This window comes from Microtus oregoni, unplaced genomic scaffold (assembly GCF_018167655.1).
Source record: "Microtus oregoni isolate MIOR12 unplaced genomic scaffold, Mior012 000044F_ref0000062, whole genome shotgun sequence".
NCBI lineage: Eukaryota > Metazoa > Chordata > Mammalia > Rodentia > Cricetidae > Microtus > Microtus oregoni.
The window spans coordinates 1,261,321-1,275,265 of record NW_024543218.1 but is presented as its reverse complement, the minus strand read 5'-3'; the positions used below and the strand labels follow the sequence as shown (position 1 = coordinate 1,275,265).

Here is a 13,945-nt window from a genome sequence, read left to right as displayed (position 1 = left end):
ATATCTTTTTGCTGGGCACTGGGATTACAGGAATGTGCCACCACACCAAGTACTTCTTACTTGCAACATTGGATATAAAAAGGTCTTTTTTAAATTTTAATCAAATTTGCAATTTATTTTTGTGGGCATGTTGATGTAGGCTTGTAAACCTGACAGAGGGTCAGGGTTGCTGGAACAGAAAGGTTGGCTTTGTCTGTGATATAGACTGAGGTTAAGGCCATTCTTGGGAAGTGAGTGTATTGAGATTCTTTATCAAAATTTAAGTTTAAAGTGGGCTGGGAGTGGCTGGGGTTGTAGCTCTTGTTGGAGCACTCAGTTGTGAGGCCCTAGCTTAGAAGTATTCTTTGTTAAAGATTGGACAGTGCTAGTTTTAAGTATTTGTTTTGTTTTTAGATTTTTTATTTGTATATTGTTGGTACATACATTGTTTTTGTTGTTTTCCTTTTTTTTTTTTAATCTTTGACTTAGGAGTGGAGAGATGGCTCAGCAGTTAAGTATGCTTACCTGATCTTTCAGAGTACTGGGATTTAATTTCAAGGTCACAACCACCTATACTCCAGCTCCAAAGCATCCAGTGCCTCTGTCCCCTGTAGGCATCTGCACTCGAGTGTGCCTACCTCCTTGCAAATGCACACACTTACCTACACATAATCAAAAATAATGTTAATTTTTTTCTTAAATCTTTAAACAGGCAAAAAAAATTCATTTTATTTTGATCCTTTTTCCAATTTGTTAATTTTTTTAGAGTCTTTATTGAGTAGTGTATGCCAACAAGTGCCAATAGTACCTTTTCTTAGGGTTATTGAGTAGTTCAGTGTATGCCAACAAGTGCCAATAGTACCTTTTCTTAGGTTTTCTTGTTGTCCACCCTTGTGTATAATTCATCTCAAATATTACATTATTTCAATACTCTAGCTTGTAAATTGGGAGTCTCTCAGCTGTCTCTATCCCAGAGACTGTTGGTCTGTTGGGCAGTGACTGGCCAAAACATTTTCATTAATTGAAGTGTTACCAGCATTCAAAAGTGTCTAGTTTTTATGGAAAGCTCTGCACTTGTAATTTTTTATTTGTAGTTGTGAGATCTAAAGAGTTGACATCTCCTTGAATCTTTTAAGACAGCCTTGCGTGAGGCTTGAACAGTGGCCGTTCTTCCCAGTCTGTTGTGTACTGTGGCGCTTTCAGTGTCTTCCTGTGGAGGACAAGTGTCAGCTGCCACTGCTGGCAGCTCTTCATAGCTGTTCTAGTGTAATGAGAGAGGAAGGTGAGCTTCTCCTACACCATAATGAAAGTTAGTCATGAAAGCCACACACCTTTTTTGGGTTTTATTTATTTACTTTCTTAGGAAGGAAGCTTGTGTAACGTGGAAAATGAGCTGGAGTTGGAAGAGCACACCTCTTCTTCCCCATGTGCATTTGAAATTGTTCTGCCTGTTAGGACAGAGACTTAGCTGTTTCCCAGAAGCTGCGTGTAAAATGTGAACTTGATAGATACGTCTGGTTTTCCCTCGCCACCAGAGGTCCTTACTGTTCCTCCAAGTAAATAGCAGAGTCTTGCCTGACTTGGCTTCCACATACCCAATAGTGAATGAACGAGAGGAAGTGTTAGTTTATGTTTGTTTCAGGTTTGTTTTGGTGGCTGGATGCTAAGAGTTGAACACTGTGTCTCCATTCTTTACTACTGAATACTACTACTACTCCCAGGCCATCATTTTCAAGAATATGTAGGAAACACTGACCAGAATACAGCTAGTATTTGTATGAAATGTTTCACATATACTTTGTTTGAAATAAAAAAATCTGATGTTGTAATTTATCAAGTTCATTAGTTGTATCATTTTATAGTCTATATTATTTGCCTACATGATCTGAACAAGCCTCATTTTCATTCCTGTATCATGTATCCGTCTATATGCCAAATTCCTATTCATATAGTATATTTAACTACATTACAAATTAAGCTTTATAGTAAGCATATCATAAACAGTTAAAAGAAGTAGCAGTGTGTTGATTAAAAACAGAATTAAAAGAGAAGTAGCAAGGTGTTGATAATTTTTGACACTAGATCATGGGTATCAAAGTACTCCTTACCAGAAAGAAAAAGTTTAATGATAGTAAAAGAGGGTTTGTCTTATGTATGGCTACGCATATATCAGATTAATACATTGAGCTTTTTTTGAAACCCGACAAGCTGCAAAATCTATTTTAAAAGGCATTCTAGTATAAAGATAAATGAGTAAAAAAATGAGTAATTTTTTGATCATAGAAAATAAATAGCCTTTAAAAACAAAAAGGATGGCTTGGTAATGCCCGGGAAGCTAGTTAAAGCAGTAATTATTAGACTGAAGTGTGTCCCTCACCAGGGAGATTGTGTTTTTATACATTGCCGATGATGAAAAGGTAAACTGATATAGCCTCTTCCCTCATATTAAGGGAAATTTGATATCTAATAAAATAAACTTTTAATTAGCTATATTTCTCATCCTAGAAGACAAATTTGCAAGGGAACAATCAGTGATTTTCTTACTAGGGAACCTGTTTCTTAGGTTATTGTAAAATTTTCAAACTAAGTCTTCCCTACCCAAAGACTGAGTGCTGTAGTGTGGTTTAACTGTATTATTCATAAATATTTTAAATTGGTAACATTTTATGAATTGCCATTAACAAGTCAAGTTTAAGCAGACAAGTGCAAGTATATGTTCTTTCTTAAATAGAAACTACTTTTATATGTACTTAGATTCCTGTATATACATTGCTGATAGCTTTTAAAATCTGTGTTGAACTGAGAATTGACTTATTCGTTACTATGTTCTTTAATTTTTGAGAAACAGAATTGTAATTAAGATTATAATTTTATGTTTTATGCCCCATAGTGTTCTATTAGTTAAGGGTGTTTTTAAATTGTATTCTATTCTGAAAAACAAAGAACCTAAGGTCTCGTTTTACAGAACTAAAAAATACATTCAAGTTAAAATATTTATAATTGCATCAGTTGCTAGTTATATGTTTTGATCTTAAGCTCAGGTATACTTTTTGTGACTTGAAAAAAATATAAAAGTTAAAAAAACAAGTCTTTAAGCATTTTCAGGGGCCTCTTGTTCTGTCCCCGTGGGATTGGTCTCCCATGGTAACAGCTGTAACTTAAACTGAGTGTTGTGCTTTGCGTATTTCTTTGTGTGTGTGTGTGTTTTTTTTTTTTTAAACTTTCACTCCACAAGCTGTTTTACCTCGCCGTAGCCTAAAGGTTTGGGTACAGATGGAGTCCTGAGAAACAAGACTCTTTGTTCTGACTGCCCACTCTGTGTTACTGCCGCGTAGTCGTGCTCATCATCATTGGTCCAGTCATCTCGAAGGGGAGACAGTGGTCGTGACGGTCTGTTACTCTGAAGACTCAGCCAGTGTCCATGCTCGCATTGTCCTGCTTGTTTGGAAGCCGTACAACAACACATGTAACATTGGAATGTCTCTTTTTTAATTCTTGTTTTTCTCATTCCCTTTCACTTACACAGACTCTAGTGCTGGCAGAAAACAGTCCTGGAAGGGATAGTACTGAATATTTTATTATCTTTGAGCCTCGACTGTCAACTTTATCAAGAACATTAGAATCCTATAGCCTGCCATTTATGTTTTACAATGGTAAGTCTTAGGGATATAGGTTAGTAAACTCTGTTGTTAATGGAACTTCAGTTAACCTTTCTTTGCTTTCTGTATGCATCATATTATGGCATTGGAAAAGTCAGTTTCTAAGTTGTTTACATTATCTGAAATTTTTTTCTCAGATGTTAAAAAGCAGCAACAAATGGCAGCACTTACGAAGGAAAAGGACCAGTTATCTAGGTCCATCATTATGTATAGAAGTCTCTTTGATGCCAACAAGCAACTTGTTAATGAAATGAAATGTAAGTCACCCTGTGTGTGCAGGTAATAATAAAGCATTGTCTTTGAGCAGGTGAGGTGGGCGAGACTGTCTCTCTGTCTGCTTGAAAGAAAAGGGTGGTAAGGATAGTTGTTCCTGAGTTGTTGGCAGTTGCTAACATGAAGTGTTCCTTACTTTAATCAAGCTCGTAGCAGACTTACACATTTTAAAAATTGGCAGTTTTCCTCTAGAAATATGGACCTGTGGAAAGTTTAAAGCTTTTGACAATATTGATAACTAATTTATCTAGCTCTAGTTTCTGGCAAAAGATGTCACTAGGGAATTGATAAGTGATCTAATTCTTAGTTTTAATCATGAGCTCTTTGTATTTTACATACAACACTAGCATGTGGGCCCACAAGCACTGAAAATGGAATATTTAATTTATTCTTCCATTAGTCCAGAAAATGTTTGCTGTCTTTTAAAATGATATTCGTATGCAATTAAAATAAGACATTTGTTAAGTTGTACTATGTTGCCTGTTTTTCATTTGTCAGATGTTTTGTTATAGGTTTTAACTTGTGTTAGCTTTATACCTAACTCCCCCCCACCCCTCGCCCCTTTTCCGAGACAGGATTTTCTGTGTAGTCCAGGAAATCCTGGAACTCACTCTGTAGACCAGGTTGACCTCAAACTTCACAGAGATCTGCCTGCAACTGGCTCCTGAGTGCTAGGATTAAAGGTGTGCACCACCACTGCCTAGCAAAAGTTTTTTTTTATTTTGCCTGTGTGTATGTCTGTGCCTCTTGTCTGTAGAGACCAGAAGAAGGTTTCTAGATCCCATGAAACTGGGGTTACAGGCAGTTGAACTGCCATATGAGCACTGGGATTTGAGCCCAGGTTGAATGTAAGAGCAGCCAGTGCTCTTAACCATTCATGTCATTTGTGTAGACTGTTTGTAGATTGTTAACTGTACTCTGAGAGCGTATCTGCAGTTCCGTAGCTCACGTGTCCATGTGTGCGTGTGATGCCAGAGCATCTTCCAGTATATTCATTCTGTTTCTCTTGTGTATCATTGAACCTTGGGATTTATAACTTAATTGATCATGATCAACTATCAGTTTTTATTTTAATATCAAACATTAAAAGGAAAAAGTAGTTGTAAATTTTTAGGAAGGTATATTTTAAGTACTATTTAAGAAAGCAAAACAAACAAACAACGACAAAAAAAAAAAAAAAAAAAAAAACAAAAACAAGGACCTGGACCAGATAGCTCAGTCGTTATACACACTGGCTGCTCTTCTGGAAAACCTGGATTCAGTTCCCAGCACCACATGCAGCTCAGAACTGTCTGTAACTGCAGTTGCAGGGGCCCCAACACCCTCATGCAGACATGCATGTGGACAAACCACCAATGCACATAAAATCAAATAAAATCTTAAAAAAAAAAAGAAGAAGAATTTTTTTCTTTTCTATTTTAGGCCAAGTTGAAGAAACAAAATTAAAAGAGGTCCAGCTGCGAAATGAACTAAAAGCATGCAATATTGATATTCCTACAACACAACAGGTATATTAAATTTCTTTATTAAATTCAACTACTATCTTATTAAAAATTCTATAGACTTTTTTTAACTTTATGTACTGTGTGCTGTGTGTGTACATACATGTACAATGATCTACACATGAAAGTTAGAGGACAGCTTTGGAATTTGTTCTCGCCTTCCATCTTCTGAATTTGGGGACTCAAACTTAAGTCATCAGGCTTGGGAGCAAACATTTGTCCTCTAATCTCTGCGTGTGTACCATGGTACATATACATAATACAAACACTCGGTATGTTTGATTGGTTTAGTTTAGTTAGTTATTACCTGCATGCAGACTAGATTACCTGGAACTGGGGCCTTGAATTGATTGTGAGCCATTGTGATATGGGTTCTGGAAATTGAACCCTAATTCTTTGCAAGAATAATAAATGCTCTTAACTGCTGAGGCATCTCTTCAGCCCCGTGATGTTTTTAAGTAATTCAGAATAGTATAGAAGTCTTCTTAGTTTATTGTCTTCTGTGCGTGATTCAGTTTTAGGGAGAAGACAACTACATTGTAGATTTATTTATGTATATCTTTTCCTGTGTCATGTTTGGTGGGGTTTGTTTTGTTTGCTTTTTGGTAGACAGTCTTGCTATGGTTCAGACTAGGTTCAGACTCTTTCTCCCACCATTTTGTGATTGCTGGGATTACCAATAGATCTGGCTATATTTATATTTATATTATAAATATATTGATAAAATCTTATATTTCATAAGATTTTAGAAAATCATTGAATGTATAGCTCAGTGGTAGAGTTTATGGTGTATAAGAGCCTAACTTAAATCCCAGTATTGCCCTTTTTCCTCCTCAAAGAAGGCTTTCTCTCTTTGGGAATATAATTTAATAATAGAGTACTTTCCTACCATGTCATGATCTTAAGTTTGTGACCAAATATCCCTGATAGATATTTTCCATCAGTATTAACTATAGTTTTGTTGCTTATAATATATTGTCTATTTTAATAACTGGGCAGTGGTGGTGCACACCTTTAATCCCAACACTTGGGAGGCAGCGGCAGGGGGGGGAAATCTCTTGTCAGTTTGAGGCCAGCCTGGTTTGCAGAGTAAGTTTTAGAACATCCAGGGATACACAAAGAAACCTTGTCTCAGAAAATCACCATAATCAAAGAAAAACAACTTTCTCAAGTACTCCAAATTACTGGTTTTTTACTGTCTTAGGCTGCCTGTTATTTAAAAAAAAAAAATTGACCTTGTAGATAAATTTTCTTTAATTACAGATACCTCATATTGAAGCACTTTTGGAAAAAAAGATAGCAGAACAAAGTGAACTTAAAAAAAAGCCCAGGAGATCATGCACTCTTCCAAACTACACCAAGCTCAGTGGAGATGTTTTGGGAAAGGTTTGTGATTTAAGTTTTAAGAAATAGTTCATCGTTGTTACTTGTTTTGTTTAAAATGTCTGTCCTCCCTCCCAAGCCCAGTTCTGAGGGCTGAGTCCAGATCCTTCCATACACTAGGCAGCACTCTCCTACTGAGCTACACCGCCAGTCAGCACGTCTGTTTCTTACTTTTTCCCATTAGTACCTTATAAAGTTAGAAAACCAGGGCAGATGCTATGATATGTCTATGGTGAAATGAAAGCCTTATTTCTAGACAAGTTTGTGATACCAGGTCAGAGAACAATAAATGGTAGGCCCAATTTTACCAACACAATGCTAGATTTTAGAGGTGCGGTAATTTCCCAATAGGTTTAAAGCAAGAATGCTTGTGACCACAGCAAGTATTTGTCAGTAAGAAAATGATTTGTTCTGATTCTCAATAAAGCAATGCTATTTATTTGTAACATTTAAATAGCTTAAAGGTATTTTAAATAATATGCTTACTGAATCTTGAACCTCTGTTTTTTATTGTATATCTTTAAGTGTGCTTCATGATTACCAAGACCTTCCCTATTGGAGACATTGAAGTGTAAAATAAGTGTGTGTTTAATTAGTTGACAAACTTTGCATTATTGTTATTTGCTTATTTTGCAAATTTGCTATTGGTTAATCTATAGAAAATTATTCTAAAGATTTAACAGAATAGGCAGTTTGATGGATTCCAGTCAGTGTAAATTTTCTAGCTTGAGGAATCTTGTTTTTATTTTTATTTTTCTATTTGTTTTTCTTCTTGTGTAGCTTGAACTAGTCTTAACCTCTATAATCCTTCTGTCTCAGCCTGCTAATTGCTGGGGTTGTAGATGGATGCCAAAACATTTGACTGATGTTTCTTTTATTCATGTTTCATTCTTACTGCTGTTCTCTTGTGGTAAGAGTTTTAAAAATTGTTTTTTTAATTTTTTTTTTATAAATTTCTGTTAAAATGGCTTCAGATCGCACATCTAGCACAGATTGAAGATGATCGCGCCGCAGTGGTTATCTCTTGGCATCTGGCAAGTGACATGGACTGTGTGGTCACCCTGACCACTGATGCTGCACGCTCTATCTATGATGAAACGCAAGGTCGTCAGCAGGTGTTGCCCCTTGATTCTATTTATAGGAAAACTGTTCCAGATTGGAAAAGGTTAGGAAAAAAATAAGAAAGTAATGTTTTGTAGTGCTTGGGGTCAAACCCAGGGCCTCACACATGCTGAATACAAGTTAAACTACCTTCTCAGTAAGCCTTTGAATTTAAATAATGTGAATTTTATTGACATAACAGACTTGTGTTTGAGTTCCTACTTTTCTTTGACATTCTAACTCATAATCCATTACAAGCCTTTACCTACCATACTGCTATTAAATTTGTACTCATTAGACAGCATAGGAAATCAACACATCAAAATAACTCTGTTGATAAGGGCAATAATTTGTGTGTTTGGGTGTGTGCAAGTACACATGCACATGTGTGTGCTTGTATGTGTAGGCTAGGAGTGGACCTTGGGTACCATTTGTCAGGAGGCATTCATCTGTTTGTGAGACAATTTCACTAGCTTTGGGGCTCACAGATTCTGCTAGATTGGCTAACTAGTGAGCTTCAGAGATCCAACTGTTGCCACCTGACTTTACCAAGTTCTCTCTCCAACCCTAAAGGTAATACTTTCTCTGAGAAAACATTTCCATTGAGAAAGGCCTATTATATCTTTGTAATTGCTGAAGACCCAGTGGGCAGGTGCTAGAGAGATAGCTCAGTCAGTAAAGTGTTCATTGCACTGTCATAAAGAACTGGGTTGGGACTCCCAGCAGCACCTGCTTTCTCTAACTCCCAAGTGCTGAGATTAAAGATGTGCACATAGATTTAAACACAGTGTAAGAGAGGGAGAGAAGCTTGTAAGAATAGGCCTATAGGACATAGCACATGCTGTTTGCTGGGTTGTTAAGAGAGTCACTATAGCAGATCCTCATGGCAGTCCTCATTGCTAGGGAGAATGTGTGATCATTTAGGAATATGATTTGGGTCATATAGGTGGGTCACATATCACAATATGCATATATTTATTTTTTCTAAGTGTATTTATTGATTATAAATAGTTATGTATGCTTTATTTAGTACTTTTTTGTTATTTTGTTTTTGTTTCTTAATTTAGACCTCTACCTCATATCCGAAATGGTAAATTACATTTTAAACCCTTTGGAAATCCAGTCTTTGCCCGAGATTTGTTAACATTCCCGGATAACGTTGAACACTGTGAAACAGGTAAAAGACTGTGACTTCATTTTGTTCAGCTGTTCATTTGTAATAGAAATCTAAAAATTGTTAACTGTGAAAAATTACATTCTTATAAATATTACTTTCATCAATATTTATTTCTGTATATTTTGATGTTTTTAGTTTTTGGTATGCTGTTAGGAGACACCATTATTTTGGATAATCTAGATGCAGCCAATCATTATAGAAGAGAGGTATGTACTTTATTTTTTTTTTCAAGTCACTTTATTTAAAGAACTGGAAAATAAAAAGAAGACATCACATAGCTATATTAGTATGGCCACTTAGCCAAGCCTATGCCTAGAACCAAAGTCTGTGCGTCTCAGCGAGCTCCTTGTGGAACAGCTGCTCACAGGCTTTCTGCTTTCACTACCAGTTGCATTTCTATGCACATTCTCCTTTGTTTTCTTTTACCCACGCTGTACACACACCCATATGTTCGCTTGTTTGTACACTGTAGGCTAGGGATCCACATAGACAGAAAAAATGTGTTTTATTTTGCTTTTTCTTTGGGTGACCTTGCTTAATATTTTGAATTCTTTGTAAGCCTACCTATTTTCCTGAAACTTTTGATTCTGTTTTCTTTCTTTTCTTTTTTTAAAATTTATTTTATAGCTAAATTGTGTATTAGATTTTTTTTGGGGGGGGGAGGGTCATTCATCTTTTGGGCAACATGGTGAGTTCTAGGCCAGCCTAGCATGTACTGAAGAAAAACAGTGTATCATACCTAAAGACCACATCATCAGGTTAGAGCAGTGGCTCTCAGCCTTTCAATAGAGCTCCTCATGTTGCTGTGACCCAACTATAAAATTATTTAGTTGCTACTTCATAACTGCAGTTTTGATACTGTTATGAATTGATATGTTACCAGTGTGGATCAAAACCCAAAGATTGAGAACCACTAGATCATAGAGCCAAGTGCCTAATGGGTTTTAGCGTAATGACTTTGAGAGAACACGCTTCTCGTTTCTTTGGACCTTTGAAGGCAGCTATACTCACAAGCACTTAACATCTTTAGAAGAGAGGAGTTTGCCGTTGTATGTGTTCTAATTGTTGCATAACAAACATCCTTTCGGTTCATAGACTTTTGTATTAGTTAAGGATTTTTTCTTTGTGTTTTTTTTTTTTTGTTGTTGTTGTTGTTGTTTTGAGACAGAGTTTCTCTCCATAGTCCTGGCTGTCCTGGTACTCGCTCTGTAGACTAGGCTGGCCTTGAACTTTAGAGAACTACCTGCTTCTGCTTCCTGAGTGCTGGGAATAAAGGTGTGCACCACCAACGCCTGGCTCTACCAATTTCTTTTTAATAAGTCATTTATAATTGTTTCAAAGCTGAGAAAAAAAGATTGATCGATATCTTAGTAACATTGTTAAGTTTCAGTAGCTTTGTTATTTTTCTTTCAAAATTTTTCATGTTATTTATAACAACATTTTAACTCTTGATATTACTCCTTTTCAGTCTCTCCAACAGTTATAAGTATTCTCCAGATTTGTTCAGTAAACAGTTCACTCTTAGAACCTGAACTCCTGACTGTATGTTTGTTGATAATAGTGCAGTGAGATAGGATCATGAAAATTGAAGAAAAAATGACAGTAATCTTTTCAAAATTATCACAAAAGAAAGCCCAGTTGTTCTTTCTACTTGAGACTTACAACTATCCCCTCCCATATTGTGTTTATCTTCTAATAAGGGCATAATAAGTCTGTAAACCTAGGCGTTTGTTACTGAATATGATAATATATCCTTAAAACTGGATGAGCATTGATAAATGGATGGTATTTTGTGTGTGTGCACATATGTGCATACGTATATGGAGGACAGATGTTGACAGATGTCTTCCTCAATTGCTTCCCCACCATTTTTTTAAAACAAGACTTCTCACTGAACCTGGAGCTTATCAGTTGACCAAAATAACTGACCAGCAAGTCCCAAGAACCCACCTCTACCCTCCCAGATGTGTTGTTTACAGATGTGTGCCTCTGCACCTGGCCACTTAAAATAGTCTTGGGAACCCAAACTTGGGTCCTCTTAGCACAATCTTTTCTGAGTGACCATCTCTCCAGCCCCCATTTATCTGTCTGTCTGTTTTGTGTGATGGATGTTTTGCCTACATGTATATCTGCATACCACTTTTATGTCCAATCCCAGAAGAATTTAGAAGGGAATGTTAGAGCCCATGGGATTAGAACCACCATATGGGTCCTGAGAATTGAACCTGGATTCTATGGAAGGACAGCTGAGCCATCTCTGCAGCCCCAATCCCAATTACTGTCTTTTATGTTAATCATTAGAAAGCACATAAATCCAAATAAAAACCAAGAATAAATCGTAATTATTTCTTTTACCAAGCAAGTGTCTTAGTTAGGGTTACTGTTGCTGTGAAGAGACACCTTGACCATGGCAACTTTTATAAGAAAAACATTTAATTGGGGTGGTGACTTACAGTTTCAGAGGTATAGTCCATTGTCATTATGGAAAAACAAGACAGCATGCAGGCAGGCATGGTTCTGAGGAAGTAGCTGAGAGTCCTACATCTTGCTGGCAACAAGAAATGGTCTCTTGACACTGGGAGTAGCTTGACAATATAAGCAACCTCAAAAGCCAACTCCCACAGTGGCACACTTTTTCCAGCAAGGACACACCTACTCTAAGAAAGCCACCTGCTTTTAGGGGACATTTTCTTTGAATCCTCCCGCCCCCCAGTAACTTTGAATCTGCAAATTCTTGGCTCACTAAATATAAGATTTTTTTCAACTAAGCCATGCATGGTAGCATGTGCTTGTAGTCCTAGCCCTCAGCTGGCTCAGAAGAGGACTGTGAGGTCAAGACCAGTTCAGTCACATGGTGACACTACACATACACCAAAACAAAACAGAAATGAGTGATTACTTTAGTTGTTTTATTGCATTTTAGGCTTTTTTTAAAGCTAGGTTCACATACATACATACATACATACCAAAACTAAAAGTGCCAGTTTTCTGGAAGGCCTCTAGGAAGTGCCTCTGGGATTGTGTTTCCTCTCTTTTTTACTTCTATAAATTGTATATAATTTATGTAAATATTTACTGTTAGATATTTGAAATGTGCTGAATTACAGTGCTCTTGAGTCACATTTGGGGTAGGGTGCGCACACTGGCCAGAGGAGGGTGTTAGGTGTGGTGCTGCAGTTACTGTCCATCCAACTTTTCCCTTGAATCGGGGTCTCATTGAACCTGGAACTTGCTTTTTTGGGGGGGGGGGGAGGCTGACTGATCAACAAACGCCACTGATCCTCCTGTTTCCATAGCCTCTCACCCCTCGCAGTAGGGATTGTGAGTACAACCACCTTACCTGTTTTATGTGGGTGCTGGAAATCCAGACTCTAATCCTCATGCTTTTTTTATGGCAAAACATTCTTACCACTGCATTGTGTCTCCTGCCCCTCAGTCACTTGTTACTGTATTCTGTTTCATTGTGTGGATGTGCTACAATGTATATAACTTACTCAGACATGTTAGCTTACTAGATTTCATGAAGACTGTTTGAGTACACATACTTGTAATTATTTTGAGGATTTAAATGCTTGTAAGAGGAATTACTGACAACTCCTTTAGAGATCATGAAATGCTAAATACAGTGAGATATTTTTATTCTAATTGGCGAGCTTAGTTCTTGGCTCCTTCTCCCCCTTGTTGTTGAAGCCAGCGTTTGAAAACTGACTGGTGCTCTGCTTGTCTAGGGACTTCACCAGTCCATTTTTACACACCCTTAAATTATAATTTTGTGAAAGCACTACTCCCAATTATGTCATTTATTTCTTTACTTGCTTTCTTGATTATTTATTGGTTTTTTTTTTTTTTTTTGATGCATTGTCTCTCTACAGAGCCCTAGCTGTCCTAGAACTCAGTATGTAAATCAGGGTGGCCTCAAATTTATTGAGAGCTACTGACCCCTGCCTCCTGAGTTTTGGGATCAAAGGCATGTGGTACCGTGCCCAGCAATCCTGTCATTTATAAGCTGAGATGTGATAATTTCTCTTTAAAGCAATCGGAGTTGGTTTCTTTCTAATTAGTATCTGTGTGCCTTCAATAGGTTGTTAAAATCACACACTGTCCCACATTACTGACCAGAGATGGAGATCGTATTAGAAGTAATGGAAAGTTTGGGGGCCTTCAGAATAAAGCTCCTCCAATGGACAAACTTCGGGGAATGGTCTTCGGAGCTCCAGTACCAAAACAGTGTATGGTCTTGGGGAAAGAAATCGGTAGGTTAAATATGGGGTGAGTTTTTGTTTAGTTTATTTGCATTGTTTTAAGACAGAGTCTTGTGTATCTCAAGCTGGCCGGGAATTCACCATATAATTTAGTATGGCCTTGAGTTTATTGACCTCCTGTCTCCATCTCAGGCATTTATCACAGCACACCTAGTATCTGGTGCTAGGGACTGACCTGAGGACCTCGTGCATGCTAGGAAAGCCATCTGCCAGCCAGGCTACAGCCCCAGCTCCAGAAGATAGCTTAGTTTTTCCTTTTTTCTTCTCTTTCATTTTTTTCTTCAGATGACAGAAGTATCTCTTGAGGATTTCCTATTATTTATCTTTCTGTTTTGTTTTGTTTTTCTTTTTAGTGCTGGGGGGTCAAACCTGGGTTCTTACATTTGTTAAATGAGCATTTTATCACCGAACTACATCTGAATGAGTATCTAAATGCAATTTCTGATTTGACTTAACATTCTCTTTAAGGGTTTATGTTTTCAGAATCTAATGTGACAAATTAACCAGTAACCAATATAAATAATGTAAAATACTTTTGTTCTTACAAAAATCTATTGTATATCAAGTAGTTGAAATACTACTTCCTTTGAAATATTACTTCTTCCTTTC

At 37.0% G+C, this 13,945-nt stretch overlaps 1 protein-coding gene across 1 annotated transcript in view; it reads left to right on the top strand.

Annotated features, from left to right (window-relative positions):
- LOC121434754 (structural maintenance of chromosomes flexible hinge domain-containing protein 1-like) overlaps positions 1 to 13,945 on the top strand; it is a 142,956-nt gene that overhangs the window by 109,155 nt on the left and 19,856 nt on the right. The window contains exons 38-45 of the mRNA XM_041633710.1: positions 3,506 to 3,632; positions 3,776 to 3,895; positions 5,334 to 5,419; positions 6,677 to 6,799; positions 7,771 to 7,961; positions 8,965 to 9,074; positions 9,210 to 9,280; positions 13,156 to 13,327. Of these exons, the coding sequence (XP_041489644.1) occupies positions 3,506 to 3,632; positions 3,776 to 3,895; positions 5,334 to 5,419; positions 6,677 to 6,799; positions 7,771 to 7,961; positions 8,965 to 9,074; positions 9,210 to 9,280; positions 13,156 to 13,327 (1,000 nt within the window). The remainder of the gene's footprint in view (positions 1 to 3,505; positions 3,633 to 3,775; positions 3,896 to 5,333; positions 5,420 to 6,676; positions 6,800 to 7,770; positions 7,962 to 8,964; positions 9,075 to 9,209; positions 9,281 to 13,155; positions 13,328 to 13,945) is intronic.